Below are 25,252 nucleotides of genomic sequence, written 5' to 3' on the forward strand. Positions count from 1 at the left end.
CCTAACCCTGTTCCCTGATCATTGATTTAGTGGACAACTTTGCCAAGAGTCAGTCATCTCTCCAAAACTCCTGTGGAGAGAAGTGTGTCTTACTAAGACAGTTTTTTTTTGTTTTTGTTTTTTTAATGTTTCTAAATCAATGCTTTGATCATAAAATATACTTCTTTTAGTTTTTTTTCCTCTTTTTTGATTAATAAACTTTTGTTTTTAAGGCCAGTTTTAGATTCATGGAAAAATTGAGTGGAAAGTAGAGAATTTCCATTTACCTCCATCCCCACATAATATATACACACATAAGATATACTTTTCAAAACACATAAGATATACTTTTCAAAGTTATTAATACTAGGTAGTAAGTGATATGAATCTAATTATATTTTAAGAAACAAATCTCTTCACTCTTAAGAATATTCTTATATTACTATATTTTAGGCTATAAATGATATTTTTTTTTCTATGAACTGATTCAGAAATAGGCATAGCCTTTCTAAAGTTTTTAAATTAAGAAGGCAATTTGATGTTCTAATAAAGTCAGTTAAGTCACATTTCCTATAATATTTGGAAATGGCCAGACTAAACAGTCAGCCATTTAATCAATCAATCAGTCATTATAAAGGCATGTACTGCATGTAGGTTAAGTAAGTTTTTACAATTTATTTTCTTCAGTTACCCAGTGCTGTTAATCTGGTCATTAAAAAGCTGTTTTGCAATACCTTCTCTCTGAATGATGTCAGCTCTCATCTATCCTTGCAACTTTTGTTGGTATAAGGATTTCACTTATTTTAGAGATTCATTTTTATCTGAAAATTAAATTATAAGCAATATCTTGATTTACAGTCCATTTTTATCCTTTTATGTGGTTATATTTAACTTTTGGTAAACCTTATATTGTTTATTGGAAAACCGTTGGTTAAAAAAGGAAATGAGGGTTGCGGTAAAATTTTCTCTTTGCTTTGGCAGACAGACTTTGAAATGGGCATGGAACATAGGAATTTATTTCACTACTACCTCATTGGCTTATATTTGTTTGATTTTTTTGACATAGTTACCTTACTTTTGTTTATCATACAGTAAAAGCACCTATAAGGTAATGTTTAAGTATATAAATCAGACCCATGATTTTAACAGTATAATATTTCAAGATTGGCATCCAAAGTAGTGTATTGCAAGAAATATTAGAAAGATTTTATAAAAATATAATTTCACATGTGAACTTTAAGAGTAATGGAACTACAAAATGTTCATCTTTTTTTCCTTCCCAGAGTATTGGTGAAAATAGTTTGCATACAGTGAATAAAAATAGACATTTTAGAAATGTTTTTTTGTGTGTGTGACATCAAAATGTTTTTTTAAGACAGTTTCCTTTGTGACCTATGTAGTATTGTTATTATTGTAACATTGTTAAGTCCTGGGTCCATAAAAAGTACCAACCTTTTAATTTTACTAATACAGTTAAAATTTTCTTTTATGTAATTTTAATGAAATATAGTCAGAAGATAGCAAACGTCCTAGTTACATGTATATTACTTTATTTCTAGGGTTTACAGATTGGTACTCGAGAATTGGAAGAGATGGGAGCAAAATTTTGTGTTGGTCTATTGCGTTTGAAAAGACTGACATCCCCATTGGAGTATAATATGCCTTCCAGCCTGCTTGACTTTGAAAATGACTTGATTGAATCAAGCTGCAAAGTAACTAGGTAAGACACTTGTTTTATTCTGCTGTTACCTTGTCCTGTGCTGTTAGACTTTATTAAATTAGTTAAGCAGAGGAAAGACGCAATGATTTTGTCAGCCAAGAGCATTTTTAGGATTACTATAATTAAGTTTACACATTTAATATTTGTTCTAACTTGTGATAATTTTCTTGATTGTTCTAACATCAATATTTGGATGAAATTTTAAAGAAATATCCTCGTATTTTAAATGCCATTTTTAGTGATGTTAATGGTTTATTTTTAACCCAAAAATAAGTACAGTGGAAAACTGTACTTATATTAGATAATATTTAAATTAAGAAGGCTTGCAGTTGAGATTCATACTTTAAATTTTATTTTGTTGCCGTCTGCACATACCAGATGACTTTCCAATAATTTTCTTGTTATATATATTAGAAATAGCTAATTTAGTATCTCTCTGAAAATTTATCTATATCTGCCAAATATTCTTCTAAATAGGTAAACTTTTGTTCCTAAAATTCAGTGTATATAAAATTTAATCAGTTATAGGATCAGTGGTAATTCAGTATCACTGTTCTTAATCATAATACCGGAGCTTATTAGCATTTTATAGCTTGATGTATATGGGTAAGAATACTCCATTCTATAGAACCCTCATCATTTTTATTGTTAGATATTGACTTGTCATCAGATTTAATGTATTGACATGCTCTATTATATATATCAATTCAGCAGTTTTAAATATAGTAAAACTAATTATAACTGTTATTTAAAATATGATAATTGACACAATGATTACCTGAATTCTGTACTCTCAAAAGTACCTGCTAAACAATAATGGAAATAAATATAAAGATTGTTTTCACCGATGTGTAGAAGCCTCCCTTTAAGTTATTTCATGTATTCTTTTTTCCCCCAGCTTTATTGAGATATAATTCACAAATAAAATTGTAATATTTAAAGTGTACAGTGCGATGATTTTATATATATATATATATATACACATTGTGAAATGATTTTCCCTTTTGAGTTATTAATATATCCATCCTTAATTTCACATGATTATCATTCTGTATGTGTATGAGAATATTTAAGTTCTGCCCTCTTAGCAAATGTCAGTTACACTATCTAGTGTTAACAACTATAGCACCATGTTATACATCACTTCCTCAGACCTTATTCATCTTACAGCTGAAAATTTGTACCCTTTCATCAACCTCTCCCCATTTCTCCACCCCCAGCTCCTGGCAACTACTTCTTTTCTACTCTGTTTCTATGAGTTCCTTTTTTTTTTTTTTTTTAAGATTCTACATTTAGGTGACATTATGCTATATTTGTCTTTGTCTTGCTTATTTCATTTACCATAATGCCCTCCAGGTGCATTCATGTTGTAGCAAATGAAAGGACTTCTTTATTTTTTAAGGCTGAATAATATTTCTTCGTATACCTATGTACCACATTTTCTTTATCCATTCATGCATCAGTGGACACTTAGGTTCTTTTCATACTTTGACCACCATGGGAGTACAGATTTCTCTGAGGTAATGATTTTGTTTCCCTTCAGATATACACTCAGAAGTGGAATTTCTGGATCATATGGTAGTTCTGTTTCTAATTCCTTGAAGAACCTCCAGACTGTTTTTCATAGTGCCTGTACCAGTTTACATTTCCACCAACAGTGTACAAGAGTTTCCTTTACATTCTTACTATCATTTATATATGTCTTTGGTATAAAAACCATCCTAACACATGTGAAGTAATAGCTCATTATAATTTTGATTTGCATTTCCCTGATGATTAGTGATGTTGAACGCCTTTTCATTACCTGTTAAGCATTTGTATGTCTTCTTTGGACAAATGTCTATGTAGGTGTTTTTCCTATTTTTAAACTGGGTTATTTGGTTTTTTTTGCTTTCGAGTTGTGTGAGTTCCTTATATGTTTTGGATATGCACACCCTTATATGTGGTTTACAAGTATTTTCTCCCATTCCATAGGTTGCCTTTTCATTTACTTGATAGTTTTCTTTGCTGTGCAAACATTTTTTAGTTTGACGTAGTCCTACTAGTTTATTTTTGTTTTTGTTGTCTTTGCTTTTGGTCTCAAATCCAAAACAAACAAACAAACAAAAAATCATTACCAAGATAAGTTTTTAAGGAGTTTACACCCTGTGTTTTCTTCTAGGAGTTTTATGATTTCAAGTCTCATATTCAAGTCTTTCATCCATTTTGGATTGATATTTGTGTGTAGTACAAGATAGGGGTCTAGTTTTATTCTCTTGAATGTGGCTATCCAGTTTTCCTGACACTGACTATTCTTTCTCAGGGTATATTCTTAGAGCTCCTTTGTTTAAAATTAACCGTATATTCATGGATTTATTTCTGGGTACTCTCTTCTGTCCATTGATCTCTGTATCTGTTTTAATGGCAGTGCTATGCTGTTTTGAATACTATAGTTTGAAATCAGGAAGTGTGATGCTTCCTACTTTGTTTTTCTTTCGCAAGATTGCTTTGGCTATTCAGGGGTTTTTGCTGTTTCATACAAATTTTGGGATTTTTTTTTCTACTTCTGTGGAAGATGCCACTGGAATTTTGATTAGGGATTGCGTCACATCTGTAGATTGCTTTGGGTAGTATGGACATTTTAACAATATTCTTCTAAACCATGAGCATGGAATATCTTTCCATTTATTTGTGTCATTTTCAATTTCTTTCAATTTCCTGCAGTTTTTAGTATATAGATCTTCCACCTTAGTTGATTGGTTAATTTATTATTTTCTTTTTTTATTTGATGCCATAGTAAGTGGAATTTCTGTTTATGATAGTTCATTGTTGATGTATAGAAATGCAACTTTTTTTGCATATGCTTATTGAGTTTGTATCCTGCAGCTTTTTTTGAAATTATTTATTATTTCTGACTTTTTGGTGGAGTTTTTACATATATTATCATGTCATCTGCAAATAAAGAAAATTTTACTTCTTCCTTTCTGATTTGGATGCTGTTTATTTCTTTTTCTTACCAAATTGCTCTAGCTAGAATTACCAGTACTATGTTGAATAAGAGTGATGAGAGTGGATATCCTGGTCTTGTTCCTCATTTTAGCGATAGAGTAAATAAGGGGAATGTGAGAGGTTCTGATTGTGGGCCAAAGATGAAACTAGCCAGCCTCAAAGTTTTAGGTGGGATTACTGGCATATACATATTGTTTATAAGTCTGTATTTTTACCCCCAGAGTGACATAGCTCTTATCCTCAGTTACTGTCATTTATAATTTTAATATCTTATTTAATATTGATTGCTTATTTATTTGGCTATTTTTTTATTGCTTCTTAGAAACTTTCAGGAATCACTGTAAATACTTGTGTTATTTGTGTTACTGGTAATGTGTATAGAAGGGAAGGTGTACATATTTCTCACCTTTCCCTCTTTTTCCTACCTTTTGATAATCATGCTTTAGTTTTACTATGCATTAGAGATCATTGATAACAATTTCCTTGGAATAAAAGCCATAGCGAATGTAACATAGATCACTTGGGTTTTATTTGTTGAGGCAAAAAAGGGGAGTTGGGGTGTTCATAAACTTTCCTTTGAGCATTTCTTCTCCATCTTCTTTGCTTTTTCTCCTCTTTCACTTTTCTTCTTACCCTACATGCTTTCTGTAGGTGATATTTATTCCAGTGACTTTAAATTATATGTGTGTTGACAATTTCAGAATACTTGTAATTTCCCAGACCTCTCTTCTGAGTTTTAGACCTGTATATTCAGCTTCCAACTTGATTATATATACTTGGACACAAAAGTAACGTGTCTAAAAACTCACCTTGTGATTTCTGTTCCCCAGACAAACCTATTCATCCATATCCACCTCCATCCACCCAGTTGCTCATGTCAGAAATCTGATTCTTCACATCTCCGTCTCCATTTCTTACCCGTAATCCAATTCATCCCCCAGGTCTTTCTGATTCCTCCTCTAAAATATTTCTCAGATATTTCCATTTCTCTCCACTACCTCTGCCCTTACTCTAGTCCAGACCGCCATCATCTCTTGCCTGCACTATTCCAATAGCCTTCTGACTGGTCTTTTTCCCTCTACTTTTTTATCCTCTGGCTTCTTGGTATGTCCTGCTTAAAAACCTTCAGTTGTTTCCCAGGTATATGGAGTATATCCATTATCAGAATCTCTGAGGTCCAGAATGAGCCATCCACACCTTCTTCTCCCGCTTCAGCTTGTCTTACTCTCACTTTGTATTCTTACTATTCCAACAGCACTGACCATCTTTAAAATTTTAAAACAGTGCTTCTAAACTAGCTATAACAAAAGGCTAGTTTTTATTTTCCAGTTTGTTATGGATTGATACTTGGATAAAAATTAAGAAGAATGAACTACTATAAAAGTGAAAGAGAAGCCCCCAAGGAATACAAAAAAGCTCCAATTTTTAATTATGAGATTCACCAGACATATAATTTTTATATTAACTTGTTAAAAAAGTTTTTGAACACTTCATTTTAATTCGTATACTTTTGTCATCATGGACCAGTAACAGAGAATTTGTGGACCACATTGGTTTATCGACCACACCTTGAATAGTATATTCTCAAACATACAAATCTGTTTATTACCCCAGGGTCTTTGTATTTGCTTTTTCCTCTACCAAACATCTGTGCCTCCGCTTCTTTAAGATTTTATCCTTGTACTCAATGCTATTCAGTTTCAGTGTGTTGTGTTTAGGAGTGGTATATTTAAAATCATAAACCTTTCTTGACCCTTCTAATGCACTTTATAATTTGAGGACTTCTCTTCAATTTTGAAAATTTCTCAATCATTTCATCTTTGAAAATTGCTTCTTTATCATTTCTTTTATTCTGTTCTTCCAGAATTCCGATATGGGAGCTTCTCAATCTGTTCTCCATGCATATCTCTTAACTATTTTTTCATATTTTCTGTCTCTGCTGCAGTCTAGGTAAATTCTTCAGTAGCATTTTATAATTCACTAACTATTCAATTGTTTTCAGTCTAGAGTTCATCTCATGGGAGGTTTTTATTTTAAAGGCTATATATTTCACATCTATTGGTTCTTTTTGTTTCTGGGTGTTTTTATTTCATGATCTTGTTTATTCTTATGATTATTATTCTTTCCTTCTTTGAAGACCCTGAACACTTTCAAAGCCATTTGTAGATTGTACCATTAATTTTATTATGTTGGTAAGTTCACCAACAGTTTCTCATGAGTTTTGTAGTTTGCAAGTCATTTTAAAAGAGAGCCACCCTCCCCTACTAGCCCTTTCAAGTCTCTCCCTTTAACTCCTTAATGATTTGCGATTGCTTCTACATGACCCTCTCAAGGCTCCAGTCCAAATTTATATTAGCTTATGATAGCATTATATTAGTCTTATATTAGCATTTCCAACTTCCTATTCTTCAGTGATGTTGAGGGTTTTTCTGGACAAGTCATTGAGTTCATGAGGGTTCTAGGTGTGATTCTTTGTCTCCATCTTTCTTACTTAGTAATTGCAACTTTATAAAATCTTTAGCCTTAGGCAGAAGTCTCAGCCTTATTTTTTTTAGCCTCCTTTCTTAAGTGGGAAGGGAAGCCTCATTCCAGCTGCTTGATTCTCATGAGTCCGGGTTTAGTTCCCTGACTCTAGGACACCTTTAAGCCTCCCTGTTGCCGTGAAGGAGTTATTGCTGCCTGCTCTTGGATCTGGAGTTCAGGGGGCCCATGATCTGTTTTTGTGTTTCTTTTCTCTTTCTGGTCCAAGGAGATGTTTATCTTGTTTCTATATGCATCTGTCTCTTTTTTGTTTTCCTTTTTAAAATTTTATCTATCATCACTCTGTGTTTAGAGCAGGGATAACTGGGATCACAAAACGTACTTTTCTAAACGAGCTTTTAAGAGAATTTTTTTACTCACACCTGCCTAGCTAATTCGTAGTAAACCTCTGGGACTACATCTTTGCCCTTCAGCACTGTCTAGTGTGTCAGTCTTAGTGTCTTGCATAGTGCCATATACATACTGAGTCGAAGTGGTAGGTTACTGTATCAAATTTAAAAATTCAGTTAGATTAGGTTGCCCTGCGGGCGGAAGGGACGGGGCATGGGGTGGGGGCTTCTCTCACAGTGCTCTAAATACCAGTGTAAGGACAGTAGACTTTTTTCTTTAGGTAGCTAAGAGTTTTGAAGCCACCAGGCTTCAAAGGATGCTGAGTGGCGGTTTTCATCTGAAAATAGTGTATAGATTTGATTGAAGCTGGGGAGGGTAGAGGCAAAAAAACTCTTGAAGTTATTTGGAATCATTCGTGTTTGTGAGGAGGATGAGAGCTGAAATAAGGTAATGTGGCAGTGATCGTTTGAGGAGGTATAGTATCAGGTAGCAGAGGAGATGATTGAATATGGAATCAGAAGCTGGTGAAATCACATTCCCATGCTTGAGTGAAGAGGGTAATGATAATATTTACCATTTTACCACTTTTACCAAAATTACCACCTTGTCCTTTTTTCTTATTGTCTATACTCGTCTGGATCCCTTCTTTTCCTTGATAATTTTCTGTTTCTTGGTCCTAATGAGAAATTGAGGTATCAACCTAATAAATATGAGTTCTCCCAATTTTTTTTTAGTGACTTGACTTTTTAAAAAATCTTTCAAACCCATCTTTCCTGCCAAATTTTTCTTCTTCTTTTTTTCTTTTTTCTGTGTTCAATGTGGATGGTTTTATTAGTGCTTAATTAAATTTTTATCTTCCTTGATCTTAACTATTTCCCAAGATAGAGTATATAGTTGTTGTTGACGAATTTATTTTCATTTATAGGCAATCTATGTCAAGTAAGCTTGGAATAATAGATATTATTGACATAGAGTAATAGATATTAACTGCCTTTATCAAAGTAATCAGTAACTCATTTATAGATGTCAAATAATTAGTCTTCACAGCAGTGTAAACTAGCAGGTATTTGGCACATAGCACTTGAATTTTTTAAAATAAACTAAGAAAAAGGTAAGAGGCTTATTCAAGGTGAATCTATGATAATTATGAAAATTAAGTTTCCAGTCATTCTATTTTGCATATGTACAGTTGCTTCATTCAGTAAAATATAAGTTTAGTTTTATAAATAACAGTGGAAATCTAAAAATCAGTTATAAGTTGAATAAAGCTTAAAAACTACTGACCTGTAAAATTATTTTCCTTGGAAAGCTTGAAACTTCTGAATGTAAGATTTTATATTAAAAAGCTGACAGATTTTTTAACCATATTGCTATTACTATGTATATATAAGCTGTAACTTTCTTTTTATTTAGTGTTTATTTTTAACCTTTCTGTCTCTTTATATTATATATTTCTTATAAGCATAACATAGTTATTTTCATAAAAATTTTAATTAGATATTTAGTTTATTTACATTTATTATAACTATTGACATATTTAGATGTAAATCTACCAGCTTATTATTTGCTTTCTATTTGCTGCACTTGCTTTGTGGTTTTTGTTTGTTCATTTTGCCTTCTTTTAGATTGATAGATTTTAGATTGATTTTAGATTTATATTGATTTTTTTCTTGTTCAGGGTGGCATGGCCGTAGAGTCATTGCCCATTTGAAAGCAATCTGACTTCTAAGGCTAAGTTGCTTTTATGAATTTCTCTTTTTCTTTGGTATTTAAGGGGTTTTACCTAGATATGATTTTATTTATTTCGTATGGGGTTCACAAGATTTCTTAAATTTGCAGCTTGGTGTCTTCTATCAATTTGGGGAAATTCTTAACCATTTTCTCTTCAAACACTGATTCTGTCCCATTATCTCCTTTCTAGAACTCCATTTACATTTAAGTTTGACCTTTTCACTATACCCTCTGTGTCTTTTACTCTCATGAATAAGTTTCTATTCTTTTGTCTCTGTGCTTTCCTTTGGATTTTGTTTTTTTTTAACTAACCTTTAATTCACCCATGCTCTCTTAGGCTGGGTCTAATCTGATATGAAATTTATATTTAAATTCTTAATTGTAGTTAATTAAGGAGAGATTAGGAAAAAATGTCTAAATAACAAAACTCCTTGGTGAGCAGGGTGATTTTTTTAAAAAATGAAAAATATTTCCCAGGGCCGTAAGTCCTGTCTAGCATGGGGAGCCCAGCAGGACTTACTTTTGAGCAAACCTTCACTTATTCTCCCTACTTCTATCTTGTTCTGACTTTTGGCCCTAAGTGAATAGCCCCTCTGATAAGTCTTTACAAAGTTAACTTTTCTTGTTTCTGAACTAGAGGATAACCTGAGGAAGGAGATCGGAAAGTTTAACTGCTTTCTATAAAAACCTTTTAACCAGTTCTTCTGGTTTCAGTTACACCCTGATAACCAGTATTTCCAATTCCTGAACTTTTCTAGGGCTTTGTGAGGCAAATAGCATGTTTTTCCTAAGCTTCTCCTACTGTAGGTACTTAGCAAAGTAAAGGAGGTTGGAACTCAAGCCCATTTGTTTCATCCATCTTCTTCCATCTTCCAGCATGTTGCTGATATCTCTTCTTTGCTCTTTTCTCCTCTCCAATTTTCTTTTCCTTATGGGTTATCCTTTTTAAAACGTTATTCTTTTACTCTCACATTAGTATCTTTTGAGATCCACCGATGTTTACCACAAGTCATAGAACTTCATTTTCAGTGAAACCTGTCTTTGAAAATTAATTATGTTGTATATACCAGGACATTCATTGGAATTTACCACATATAAATCATTTTAATTTTATCAAGTTGTATTGGTTATATCATAAAAATTCCATCTAATACACTAAGTCTGCATTATGTCTTTCTGAGGAGGTGTGCTACTCTTCTTAGGTCAAAGCTGGGAAAATTGGTAAGACTTATTTAAAAGCTTATAGTATTTTTTGGACTTCAAAAAAGTCTTTTTATTTTACCTGTCACCTGAACTATTAAATAGTCTTATTAGTGACCCTCATTTAAAAGACTGGAAAACAGATAAAACATTTAACCATACTTCTCATTAGGATATTGCAGTGATGAAGAAATTTCACTATATTAGGCATATGGAAGAAGTAGTTGAAGTTTGTGTATGTTAAAACATTATAGGAAAGTGAAGTTGAAAAATACCAAACTTTACAATATTTTATCATAATAAAAAATATGCCCATGTTTAAATGAAGCCTAATTACTGTCTTATAATCAAACAATATTTAGACTTTTTTTTTAATTGAGATGAAATTTACACAGCATAAAACTAACCATTTAAAGTGAACAACATAGTGGCATTTTGGTACATACAATATTGTGCAACCATATGTCACCTCTATCTAATTCCAAAACATTTTTTTATCCCCACCCGAAAGAGACCCTCATACTCATTAAGCAGTCACATCCAGCCTCTGGCAACCACTAGTCTGCTTCATGCCTCTATGGATTTACCTATTCTGGTTATTTCAAATAAATGGAATTATACAGTGTGTGACCTTTTATGTCTGACTTCTTTCACATTGCTCGTTTTTGAGGTTCATCCATATTATAGCATGTATCAGTACTTAATATTGTTTTGTGCATACAGCATGAACATTAGAAAATTTGATGAGAAATTTTTCCTAATGCACCTAATAAAGTAAATAGGATTTAAGATGGAGAAAGCCTCTAAAATATGCTTAGCATTAGTTCTACTTTGTGTTACCACTTAAAAAAAATTCTAATTTGATGTGTTTTGATAAAGATAGGGCACTTTTCTAATAAGATATAGGAAATGACTGTAGGTCTCTGGACAAGTAAACATGATGTTCCTTGGTTAAAGGCTCTATCTAACCTCTGTCCCTAGCATTATAAGAGAGTGCCTTGAAGTTATCGTTAGTTATATTGATTGCTGCAGACTATTAATACTAGAATGAAATAGTAAACTCTATATTATTCATACTTTCTTTATGTGAAGATAGTGTTTATAAGTATATAGTAACTCTTTGTCCTGAGAAAAAGTAATATTATTAAAGAAAAAAATTATTCATGATACTTGTTGAAGAATGAGAAGGCAGACTTTATTCAAGAGGACTGCTACATGAAGTTTTGCAGTAGGGGAGAGAAGTTGGGCTTATCTCTGAATACCATGAGGAAAAATGGAAATTTATAACTAAGGAGTAGAGTGGGGATTGATGGATCGAAAATTACTAAGGAGAAACGTGTTGGGGTGGGGGCGGTGAGGGAGATGCTGGCTAAACAGACTTGACAGAATTTTGCTGAAAGCAGGCCAGAGCGATTGGATATTGAGAGTGGGGGATTTTTGATAAACTGACCCAAAAGGATTATTGCTGAAACTGGAGTAAGAAGGCAGAGCCTCTGGACTAAGGTCAGAACCTAAGGTCAGACTCTAAGGTCAGGGCTTAATCTGCAAGAGGACTTTGAGGACCCTGTCTTAAGTTTGGTCAAGGAGAGAGTCTCTGTCAATATAGATCCTTTGTGGCCAAATATTAGCAGTATCTAATACCTAGCTATGTAGTAAAGCTTACTGGTCTTAATGTGCTTTATTTTTAATGTACAGTTTACCATTTAATCAAGCTAATTTTAAAAGATCTTCCTTTTTAGTGACTGTAATACACATACTTTAGTCTGATTTATATTTGTGAGAGTCATTTATGGCTACCATGTAGAAAATTCTTATAGCTATAATTACTACTGGGGGATTTTCTAGGCAGGTAAATCATGCCATGTAATTGAAGATCATATTGTTACCACTTGGGGTGCCCCAGTTGCATGGGTGGGTCATGATGCAGAAGTGCAGTTAGAATTTTCCTCGGTTCTGTCCCATTGACGTAGCAAAGAGTTATAGGTCAGTGAGATTTAGAAAAAGTAAGATTTATTAAAAGTATATTTAGAAGGAGACAGGCTATGCCAAGGAAGGCTGTAGCCCTATGTAATTTGGGAGGTAAAAAGATAAAAGATAAGAGTGCCTGCCAAAGGAGGAGCTGGTTCTCAGTGAAGAGGGCTATAACAATGCAGAAGTGGGAAGGTCTTTATTACATCTGGGCTGTGGTGGGTGGTTACAAAGGCATTCCTAGGTGATTGGCATGTGAGGGCATTTTGATTGACACTTGCCTGCTATATAACTCTTTGCCTAGTGTGCATGTGCTTACCCAGAATTTAGTCTGTTATAATTAGATTCATGAACTTCTGGACATAAACATTATAATGATGGCATAATGAGGCTGAGGTTGTGGGTAGGTTAGGGTAGTACCTTCTGTATAAGCATCTGTGGCCATAATAAACCAGCTATAGGTTATGGCCCCTTGTCCTTTGTCTCCTGGGATGCAGGAGAGATTCTGTAACTTCCAATGGGGTGTTCTCTGGGCAGTCTCTCTGGACTGGGCCTCCATTCTTTTGTTCCTCTGTCACTCATTTCTGAATATAGGTAATTTGCTGACCATATATATTTATAGATATTTATGTGATATATTCTTAGTGGCCTCTTAGAAGAATGAAGTTATTCCTGTCATGTGTCTGTTTGAGAATTTAAAATAAGAATATAGTATATCAGAATAAGGAAGAATACATATTCCTTCAAAGGGGATTCATTCTATACTTTAGCAGGCTGTAGAGGAGGGCAGATCTCAGTCCACTGAGGGACCTAGCTGACTTGAGGTGGGTTTGCAAAACTTGTGGAACTTGTTTAACCCTTGATTTACTCCTCCCTCCTTTCTAGGTCATAGCCCTCCAGAGGTCATAATTGAAGGCCTAGGGCTTCTCCTTTCCTCAGCACCACAAGACTGCCAAAAAAAATCTGTGTTTATTTTGTTTTGTTTGTTTTGCTGCTTTCTGCTTTGCTTTTCAGCCTCTTATGTACTGTGTATTTTAAGAATATGTCAGATGCCTCTAGGGGAAAACTGTTGGGGTCACATCTCTACAACTCCCTTCTTTCAGGAAACTTGGCAGCTCTGAACTCCAATTTTTGCCTACAATCCTTTGAAATTGCTGAAAGCTCTGATGACTTCTCTGCCTATTAGCAGCTGCCCTTGCCTGGCCTTGGTTTCCTCTGGACTTTGCCCCACGCACCTTTTCTCTTGGTTGATTTTACTTTGTATCCTTTCACTGTAATAAGTTATAACTGTGAATATAACTGTGTGCTGAATCCTGTGAGTCCCTAGCAAATCACTAAATCTGGAGTGGTCCTGGGACGCCTGACATGCTCGCCCGTTGTGAATTTGTGTTAAGTTTAATTATTGTCTCAGAGATTCTAGTGTTCTGAGAATGATCAGAGACAGATGGTATTGTAACCCCTTTATATATGTGTGTAAACCGAGGCTCAGGGATGAATTTACCCAAGATCATGCATCTAGTAATTCCCAGCATAAACAGGAATTGCATCTAATTGTATTACCGTTTCCCAAAGGCAGCTTAGTTATCCGTTTTTTTTTTTTCCTCAACCAAGTACCAGTAGATTAGCTACTTTCTTTCCTTTTTTTCCCCCCAAATAGATAAATATTTTTTTGGTTAGATATTCTGTACACTAACTCTGAATGTGTCTATGTGCATGTGCACGTGTGTCCAAGTACTTGTGTGTATGCTGTGGTCACTTAAGATAGGCAAAAATTGTTCTTTGTATTTTCTATGGATAATTTTGTTACTTTGTGATATATGGTAAATGCTATATCTCTAATAAGATAGGAATCAAATTATGTAAATAAAATATTCTATAATATTTGTGTAGATAGGCATTTGCTTTCACCTTAGTCCTGATATTTCAACACAAGAAAGATACAATCAGCAAGTCACAGATTGCTTATAATTTGGGCAATAGAATATTTTTCTGTTTGTGCATCAGTTTCAGATATTCTCTCCCAGGATATCTTTATCGTACTGTATTAAAACAGGTATGTTAGTCTCAAAATTGTAGCAGAGTGCAAAGTTAAGGGATGACTCTGAATTGCAAGGTAAAACAGTGTTTTTAGTCCCATTCAGCTTATTGTCTAGGCTCTTTTGGAATTGAGAAGGACTGATTTACTACTTTTTTCCATAACAAGGTGGTTTTATTCATGTCATAATAACATTTTATATTTGTACAGCTTAAGAGTTTATAAATATACCTACTTTGAGCCGAACAACCTTGTGAAGTAGTAGGGCTTGTGTTATCCTGGCTTTACACCTGAGCAGATCCAGTGCTCGAAGAGAGTAGGTGACTTGCTGAAGGTCACGCAGCTGGTTAGTAGAAGAGCAGAGGCACAGACGCAGAATTTCTGACTCCATATGCAGTGTTTGTTTCTTTCATGCTCGTATAGGTAACAGAGCTGAAGATCCACATTCTGATGTCACGGATGTCCAGTCAGCTCTAATGGAAGCAGATGGGTGTACATTTGAGGAAAATGGGGAATCTTTTAGGTTTAATTTTGTGCAGTGCTTAATAGTTTAATATAAGGATAGCCAGAAAACTTTGAATCAACTTTTTGCTATCTTTAGAAATCAGTTGTAATTATAAAGCTTTTCTGCATCATAATGATAGCATATAGCAGAGAATTTGAATGCATTAATCTTGTGAGAAGGCCCTTTGGCTGATGATTTTGATGTTTTTCATGAAGCAGCCTGAGGAGGATTTGTTTTTGGACTAAAATGCTATTCTCTTTTAGACTGAAATATTTCTTATTACATTGTTTTTGGCTTAGTCATCTTTACCCTAAGAATTAAAATCCATAACAGAAAGATGTTAAAGCAAGTGTATTTGAGACAGCTATTGAAGAATGAAGCAAAAACAGGACAAAAAGAGTAAAGTTAAGTGAAGAAAATGAGGAGAACAAGGAAATAGTGATGGGAAAACAAAGTAATAGTGATGGGAAAGAATTAAATGCTGATTAGACATTCTTTTTTTTTGATTGAAATAATGTCTGAATTCTTATCTGCTAATGGAAAGGGATTGATTATTTTATAATCCTAGGGCAGATTACCTTAAAGTATTTCTCTTAAGTGAGATAATGTATATGAAGGAACTTAAGTTGCAAAGTGCTTAAAACATATGTTGGAATAATTATTAAAAGTAAAGCTGAGTTGCTGTGGTTGGTCTTGTGCCTTGAGTGTTTTTGCTAAAGTGGGAGAGGGTTGGTAATGTGAAAATTGGTGATTGTGGACCTCTTGGCTTCTCGTAAAGATTTCAGCAAACTTTTGTTTGAGGCCAACCATGTGTCAGGCACTGCCAGGACATGACAAGCAGTAGTAAGATGGGTAAGTCAGTTTCTGACCTTACGACATTTACGATTTAGTACTGAGGAGACAGGCTCCCAAATAGATGGTTTCACTGCATACAAGAAGTCATCGGATAATGTTCATGCAGGGTACAAAGGGAATATGGAGAAAGGGCTCTTATCTCAAGATGGTCTTTAGAAAGGAAGAAAGTTGAAAGATGAGCCTAGGTTGTGGTTTAAAAGAAATATGAGTAGCTGGGAGAAGAAAGGTGGGAGGTATGTCTGAAGCAGAGGAAACAATGTCAGTAAAGGCTTGTAAAGTGTGAGGCAAGGAGTGGTCTGGAAATTGATTGGCAAGACTTACTTGCTGAGAATTTTGGTTTTATGACTCAGTGAATGATACTGAGAAACTACAAAAAGAGAAGGCTTGGTGGCGAGAACAATGAATTCAGTTGTGAACATGTTACGTTCAAGGAACATGCAAGATAGCCATGTGAACATATTAGTGAGTCCATGCATACACAGGAGAAGTTCAAGGGAGAAGGTGGGGCTAGAAATTTGGAATTGGAAATGATCAGAAGGTAAATTAAAATATATGAGTTCACTCAAAGAGGGTGTGTATATAAGAACAGTGAGAGCCTTTTTATAAGCACTTATTTTTGACGCATACACAAAGGATGAGGGGTACTCAGTCAGCATTAAGAAAAACAGGGGAATGAAGCAAACCAGAAGAGAGGTGTGTCAGAATTCTCACCACAGCTAAGTACAGCAGAGAAATCTAGGAAAAAATGGACTGGAAAGTGGCAACTGGAATAGCAATAAGAAGGCTGCTTTCAGTGGAGCGATGGGGGTTGCAATCTTCTTCCTTACCTTTCCCCAGCTGCTTACAACTAGATCTGCTGATCTCTCCTCTCCCTTCTTGCCCGTTCCGCACCCCAAACACACACACACACACACACACAGACACAGATTTAGCACTGATGGCCCCATCACCATTGCTGGATGTTCTCTTCCGCTATAAAGTAGGAGCATGATTTTGTTAGGACCTGCAGAGGCAGGAGTCAAACATTAGGGCCAGCGTGGCTTACGGGAGTGGAATGAGTATGAAACTGGTCTACTCCTGAGTATAAGATTGGGTAATGCTAGAACATGAATGAAGTTCATGTTACAATCAGCATATGAATGAGCCAAGATTAAGAACTGAAAAGGTCAAGTTATTATCTGGGTCTAGAGCCCTGAATGTTCCCTGTTGTAGAATTTCTTTTTAAATTTCTAGGAGCTTGTCATCGTCCCGGTTGTGCTTCTCTGTCTTATAAGTGCTTACCAGCCTCTGATACCAAGCATTTGTCCAAGTCCCCTTGCTGTCTGGGAACTCTTTTGTCTGGAATCCTGGGCATCTTTGTTGTTCCTAAGTTATACTTCTCTCTTTCTGTTTCCTCACTGATTTAATAGCTTATAAGACGAGGCTTTTTCTTTAGACCCTTTCCCTTAGTTCAGGCAGATAAATTTCCTAGTGTCCAGCTTCCTGTTGTAGAACTAGGTCTTTGCTCTGACCCCGGTATAGTGGCTGGGCTTCCTGCACCCATTTTCGTTTATGTCAGTCTTGTTTTCCTTGGTGGTAGTGGAGGGGTGTATGTATATGTGTATGAAATTCTGCTGTCTGTAGATCTTCCGAACCATGCTTGCCTGCCCACCCATCCACCATGTGGATTCTGTGCTCTTCCTGCCCGCTAGGAGAGCCCATGATGCCGCTGGACGTCTACGCCACTCTGGCCTCTGCACCTGGTCACTGGAGTCGGCTTCTGCAGGCCTGGCTGGTTTCCCCAGCCCCTGTACCAGTGTACTATGTGGCTCTTGAGCAAATCTATCTCCTTCTTTGCATTTCTGTGATTATTTCTTCTTATTACAACAGTCTCCAGGAAGAAAACAAGCAAGTATTTGGCAAGAGATTTGTGTTTTCTTGTTTTCTCTCTTCACTTCTCTTTCCTCCTCCTTTGCTTCAGTCTCAGAACTCCCTGGGACACCCTGAGAATTTGAAATACCAAGGTCAAGGAGGAATGAGTTATTGTTTTTCAAAACAAAGAAAGAATATTTGTCATTTTGAAAGGCAAATTTTTTCTTTTAATCTAACCTTCCCGCCTCCCCCCTGCCCCCCGCCAAAGACCTAACAGTCAACGATAAATTCTTTAGTTGCGTAATTGAAAGTGGTGAAATTGTTCTTGTGAGTGTGAGGTGTGTTGTAAAGTCTCACATAACCCTCCAAGCCATTCAGCTTGATTTATCAGGACTGTTCTATCACAGTGCAAGCTCAGAACTTGTAAGAGGAAGTTTGCTATATATAAGATCAAGATGGTTTTGTAGTATATTTTTCTCTTTTCTTTAATAAGCACAATCAAAACAATTCTAGGAAAAAGGATACTCTAACCAGATGAGTTTTGCTTTCTTTTTAGAAAGCTAGAGCCATATAATCTATTAACTTGTCTTTCTTGCCCAAATGTCCAGATAGCTGACCCAAATTTAATAGCAGTTGCAGGAATTCTTTCATTTTAGGTGCCTAATGACATCTGCTTCTCTGCTCATTTTAACAGATTATTGTTCCCTTTTTATTGTCTGATTTTATGGCTTTTAATTGCATCAATTATGGGAAATTTTCGTGGAAGCAGGTGGAATACATCTGTATGAAATTAAGATAGTTTTGGTCACAAAATGGGGACATTGAAATGTTCCTGTAGTGTTTCTGTGTGTGTGTGTGTGTGTGTGTGTGTGTGTGTGTGTGTAAAATCTCCCAAATGGAGAGAAATCAGCACACAATTATTTTTTGACAAAATAATATGCTACCCTAGTGGAAAGGTTGTCTTAACCCCAAAGAATTTACCTAATGAAATATTTAGAAGCACTTAGTGCTTTTAAGCAGATATCTTATTCTAAGTCCCAAGGGAAAGTAATTAATCTGGGTGTGGAGTGTTCGCTTGTTTTTCATTTTTATTTTTCACTGATAGAAACTGTGAGGATGGGTATATGGGCTCTCTTTATGGCAAATGATCACTTTACAGACTCAGAGTAAGTAGTGTCAGTGCATAACTGGAGGACCCAATTAAATACAGTTTTTAATGAAGCCTATGGAAAAGAGCTGTTGCGTGGTTTACAGTGATTAAAATAGAAATTTTAAGCCTGCAAATTGATGAAATCCTTCAAAGAAGTAACCTAATGAGAGAGCCTGTTGTTTTTTGTTGCTGTCTAATTGTAGGATGTATATTGACACTTTTGTAATACAGTTAAAAATTAGCATTTACCCTTTATTGTCAATGCAGGGGAGGTTGAACTATTATAAATCACTTGCTCATTTGGATAACATTTTAAAAGTTAACTCAACTACTTTTATTATACTGAAATCAAGATTAATCCAGTGTGGCCAAAATAATCTTATGCTAGCACCTTAAAATCTAATGAAGTCTTATATGTTCTGTGTGCTTTGGCTACAGCCCTACTACTTATGTTTTGGATGAAGATGAACCTCGATTCCTTGAAGAAGTTGATTACAGTGCAGAAAGTAATGATGAGTTAGATATTGAATTGGCTGAAAATGCAGGAGATTATGAACCTTCTGCTCAAGAAGAAGTACTTTCTGACTCTGAATCATCACGAACATAACCTACCTTGAGCCCTCTGCCATCTCTTGTAAAGAAGCAAAGATGAAATGAAATATCTTGGTTTTTATTACACAGGAAGTTTAAGAGAAATGAGTTTATAGAGAGCTGACTCAGAAAGATAAAAATTGGGGCCTGTTTGGTTTCAAGACAATAAATGTGTTATTAATTCATGATAAAATTGGCCCTTGTTTTATTTTAGCTATTTAATGCACTTTATATAGCATTGAATTATCAAATGTTGTATTTACGTTTTTTTAACAAAAAACCTGAGTATCATTGCATGAATTTTTTTCTCCTCATAGTTATATCCTACATCAAATGGATGATTTTGAAGTGTGTGAGAATATAGAATCTGAATTCTAGAGTTGTTGAAAATATTGAGCTTTTGAAAACTAATATATGTGTACATGGATTTCTCTAGATGTGTCTGTGTAGGGGTGGGTAGATATTGAAGATAAGACTGCTCTTCAGAATCATGTTAACTATTGAGTCGTGACTGAAATAATCCAGAGTCTGCCTTGAAACCATTACATTCTACACTTACCAAAATTAAATAAAAACTATGTTAAATGTTGCTTTCATTTTGTCATCCTTTTTAACCAGTTCAGTTTCTTGGTTTATAGAATTTTTGTGAAAATACTGTAAAATTCCAACACCTGAATACACTGATAAAAATTTGTGAAAAAAACTTAATTTACTAGTGTTTCTTTAGTATAGTTATACCTTTACCTGTTGTCAAAGATGTATTTGAATAGCTCTTTTGTCTAAAATTGTGTCTTGTGTGCACCTACAGTTTATCACTGCAGTCAGTTTGTTAGGAAGCTTTAAAAATGCAGCGAAGATAAGATCCAGTATTAAATGTGTATTCGTATATAAGCTGATTTAGCATTTCCTGAGCTGTACTTTGTTATTAGACTTATTAAAGTGAATTAGTTTAGGGCATGCTGACACTGGTATCTGAGTCCTAGATGATTGCAGTGAATTTAAGCCCTTTCTTGTAGTGACATCTTCCTAAGTTTAAGCTGTCTGCTCTGGGAATGACTTTGTTTTCAAATAAAATAAAACAAGCCCGTTGACTTTGGATAAGTGCTTTAAGAACTAAGTTTCTGTTGTAACAAAACAAATCCAAAAAGATACTTCATTGACAGATTCTTGTCGGGACTCAGCTGCTTAGGTTTTGTCATATTATCGTCACTTATTCCTGATTAGATTTTTTAATCTTTTCTTTAAAACTGTAATATTGGGAAAGACATTATAAAAAGTATATTTCAGATTTTTACATTTTCCAAATCAATGATTTTCATTGTATTATTTGAGGCATTTCATCTACAGTGTCATGGGGACCATGTTTAAAACATAGCATGGTGCAATTGATAGGTCTTTTCCTCCAAATAGCCTAATTCTTAATAATCTCAGAAAATACTGAATAGATTGTTAAGTTGAAGAAGACCTCTTAGTGTATGGTGACCTAATTTAAGAAAGATCGGGATACTTTGGCAAGGTAAAGTATTATTTATTTAATAGCTTATTTAATAATTTATAATTATAATTTTATTAATTTATTTTATGTATAAAGTAATTATAATATTCAATTACAATTATAATTTATTCAGAGAGTAGATTATGGAGCCATATGTCCATATTGTGACTTTTTCTTGGTTCTTATAACATTAGAAATTGAAAACCAAAGTAGTCACTATGAAAAGCCACTACAGTTACTATAATGTGCAGAACTTCAATTTATTATGTTATCAGTGTAAAAACCCCTTACCACGTGCTGTTAAAATATTTTATATTGATGAAATTCATCTTTTAGCATATGTTACAAACCCGAACATGCCTTTCATTAAATAATTATTCACAGGATTAAAGAGAGTCTTTATGGTTTATAAATGATTTTTTTCTTAATAAATAACTTTGGAAAAATAAGAAATAATTAAAAATTCTAACTTTTCTAATTAGGTGTAAAACCATTTCATTGACTTTTAGTAGCTTTTTTAAGATTGTCCTAAATCTTACCTCTCTGGAAAATGTGTACCCGATAAACAGTCTAACAATGGAGTTTAGATTGATTTATTTTACCTTGCGTTTAGAACTGCGAATTTCTTAAACGTAGTTTTGGTTTAATCTACTGGTTCTCTAACTGTATAGTTTGTATCAGAAATCACCTGGAGGACTTGCTTCTCAAAAGAGATTACTAATTATGTAGATCGAGGGCAGGGCCCCCAAATTTGCATTTCTTAAGAATTCTCAGGTGGAGAAGCCCCGGGACCCACACTATGAGAGCCACTGGTATGATCTGATGAACTCTTTCAGCATCAGTTTCCTAAGAATCAGGACCTATGAATTGGAAATTAGCACCAGAGATGATTTAGAGCAAACTAATTTGTAGAATCAAGAAAATAGAGTTGCAGGGTCACTGGAGCCAGGGTTTTCGCCCAGGTCTCCTGACAACTAGCCTCATGTTCTTAGCACAGAAGGAAATGCTGCTTTTGCCTTTCCCCAAAGAGTGAGGAATGTTAAAAGCTTGAAGGTCTCTCTTGAGTTTGTGAAATTTATTCGGGCAAGGCAGAATGCAAAAACCTATGGTTCACGTTGTTGGCTTTTCCTTCATTGCAGTCATAGTGTTGTTGAATACAAGATTTTGCCCTACATTAATCAGTCTCTGCCACTTTTTCCAGTTTTTGTGTGGTTATTTGGAAGCGTGGACATTTGTCTGAATCCTAATTACAAGTAAATTACCTGGAGTTCCACTTCAGATAGCGTACTAACAGCAATGAATACAATACTTCGAATTTCAAATATTCAAATTAAGGTGGCCATTTTATTGTGAGCACTGAAATAAATGAATAATACAATAAATGTACGAGTGGAATTGTTTCTGTGCATGATCCAGAAATAAACGACAGTAATGAAACTATATAAATCCTTTTGTTTTCCTACATGTACTTTAATCATTATAAAAAATTAATTGAAAATCTGAATTTTTCTCTTATTTTGGTGAGCGTTTAGTAGCCATATGTAAACCTTAGTTCTCCCCATTAGGAAAAACCTGTTGAAGGAATATTTTAATTGAAAGGCTATTCTACTTTACACAATAGAATGTTGTTGTTAATGGTAAGTAAATATTTCTCTGGTTAAAGTGTATTTCCTTAGAAGAAAGGAAACTCAGAAGAAAGTCTCATTTTTATGAGATCTGATTTCTTGCAATGTCACATTTCAATTATTTTCCACTTTATCCATACCCACAGAGCACGTTTACTTACTGGTTTGGCACTGGCCAGAGGGAGGTCTGCCCTTAGTGCCCTCCTCTGTCTAGACCCTGAACAGTAACTTGTGCCTGCTGCTTCCCACGCTCTCTCGTAAACCTTTATGCCTCAGGTGCTTTTGGCCTTGGCACCTTCTATCAAATATTATTACTTCTTCAGAACTTGGCTAGTCGTTGGGGAATTGAGCATTAAACTTTTTTTTCACTTTGAGGTTACTATATATGCAGTACCTGAATCCAGATGAATGGCCCTTTTATAAGGTGGCATTCGAGGCATCATGCAGGACAGTCAGTGATATTTTGGAGTCCTGGCCATGGCTGACACTGTCGGGTACTGAAGTGATCTCTGTGCATGTACATTTATACTCACAAACCCCTGTGAATTGGAAATGGATTGTGATACCTTTCTATTTGTAAGTTCAGATAACTTTAAAGGGCTGAAAAGATTTCACTCCAAATATAAAAGGCAAAGGTATTCATTATTGAAAATTAAAATATAAAAGGCTACTAGAGTTAAATGAATAAAAGTCTAAACCTTTGAAAATGGCTTCTCTGTGAGTTTTTTTTTCTGAGGCTGAAGGTATAATTAAGTAGGAAATATTAAGACTGGAAATTTATGTTCAGTGCTAAATATTTACTAAAGTCAAGTTATATACTCTTGTTTTCCTCATTCTTAGGAATGTTTGACATTTTATGTTTTTCTTTTAGAATGTGGGCACTTAAACAGTAAATCATTTGGATAATTTAATATAAAAATATACATTTCAAAATCTAAAGGATTATAACTTGTATTTATTGTAGAGAGAGAGGTGTCAATCCATAACTACCTTTGCCAACATTTATTTCTCCATCCTGAAGAGAACACACACGATAAAAACACCAAAAACTAAACCACTATCACATATGCTAAAATCCAAATCACTTACAGAATGGAGTGGACACGTGTGGTTGCCTCCCAAATATGTATCTCCCCTTTGCCCTAACCAGTGTTCGAGATGTATGTGCTCCAAGGTCACCAATCTCAGGAGTGGAGCATATGACTGGAGCTGAGCCAGTCATCTTGGCTATCTGCTGGTCTGGAGCCAGCATGTGATCCAAGCCGATCCAAGAAGAACGAACATCAGGACTTTGGATGGTAATGCTAGAACAAAGACCCTTCCTGAGTAAGGAAGGATATAGCTGCTGGCAGCCACCAGGCAGCCCTGAGAGGAGAGCACTCCTCAGATGAGCCAACATTAAAGGAACAGAGCCAAGACGTTGAGAGACACTGGGTCCCCTTATAATTTGAACTTAATATCAAGCTGTACGTGAAACCTTGGATTGCATCTATTACATGGACTATAAATCACCTTCGTTCAAGCTATGTAATTGGATTTTCTGTTATTGGAAAAGGTATGTCTGAAACCTATCTGAAAAACCAGCAGCCCTTAGTGTCCATCCCTGAAGGGGTGGCTCCACCCAAAGCACATGTCCTAAGAGAAGTTACAAGAAAGAGACAAGTTCTTTTACCCAAAAAGACACTCCGAGAAGGCACAAAGAGCAGATGGCCACTCAGACATATCAAATGAAACTAATTTTTATTTTCTATCGGGAAAGTTTACTGGGCTGGAAATGAACCATATTTTTGTCATTGCCTGCTTGAAACCCAGGGATTATTCTAGTCCTGAGACTTGGTGGTAGTTTCAGAGATAATATTGTCCCAGGAGCTGATTTTCAGCATATTAAAAGTAGTAGTAATGGAGGACACAAATGTTATAAAGTATTAATATTGAAAGTGAGGACTTTAATGATGTATCATTATAACAAGATAGATATAGGGAGCAAGCTAAGAAGGATCAGAGACCCATTTGTTGAGTTACATCAATTAGAGCAATGAGCAAATATAATGGGATGAAGTTTTGGTATTAATCAGTTACCAATGTCAAAGCTATTTCCTTCCATCCACTGATTGGAACTGCAAATCCCTGCCTTTCATCCACACAAGGTTCATAGATAAAGAGCATTTAAACAGCCCTTTAAAGTTCAAGAAGGCCTCTCCTAAAAGTTATCTCATTTGAGCATCTTGAAAACACTATTAATAAAAGTATCATTAGCATTTCCATTTAATTCATGAGGAGTGTGAGGCTTGAGAGGCCATATGACGTCCCTGGACTTGCTAGTATGTAGCAGAGTTGGGGCTCAGACCCAAGTCGTGGGCCCCTCCTCTGACGACCCTGTGCAGCCTGTCACATGCAGCTAAACAGTGGCCAGTCCAGTCAGCCTTGTACAGTAAGTTTGATAATATTGGAAAAATGTAACTTTTATCACCACCTGCCATAGGGACCCTAAGGAGGGTGGGGAGAAGTAAACCAGGCAATACCTAGTGTGTATTAAGCGACTCGCCTGGGCGCTTTGTGAAAACGATCTTGATGGAAACGTTTTCTCTTTTAGCCCATGAAATGATGCTCATATTTTCCAAATCAGTGTTTTTATGGGTGGTAAGGAGGAAGGGCAGTACATCTAGTTTTGTTTCTAACCATTTTACA

At 35.1% G+C, this 25,252-nt stretch overlaps 1 protein-coding gene across 4 annotated transcripts in view; it reads left to right on the forward strand.

The window, feature by feature from the left end:
* Positions 1 to 20,034, forward strand: part of AGTPBP1 (ATP/GTP binding carboxypeptidase 1) — a 130,483-nt gene extending 110,449 nt beyond the window's left edge. For 3 of the 4 annotated variants that reach the window (XM_039875634.1, XM_039875636.1, XM_039875635.1), the window contains 2 exons: positions 1,539 to 1,699; positions 19,292 to 20,034. In XM_039875634.1, the coding sequence (XP_039731568.1) occupies positions 1,539 to 1,699; positions 19,292 to 19,460 (330 nt within the window). In that variant the 3' untranslated portion in view covers positions 19,461 to 20,034. Of the gene's footprint in view, positions 1 to 1,538; positions 1,700 to 13,560; positions 15,675 to 19,291 lie in introns of those variants that run through there. The other variant, XM_039875637.1, reaches the window with a different exon arrangement.
* The last annotated feature ends 5,218 nt before the right edge of the window (positions 20,035 to 25,252 follow it).

The sequence above is a fragment of the Pteropus medius genome, unplaced genomic scaffold (genome assembly GCF_902729225.1).
Source record: "Pteropus medius unplaced genomic scaffold, Ma_sr-lr_union100, whole genome shotgun sequence".
Classification (NCBI taxonomy): domain Eukaryota; kingdom Metazoa; phylum Chordata; class Mammalia; order Chiroptera; family Pteropodidae; genus Pteropus; species Pteropus medius.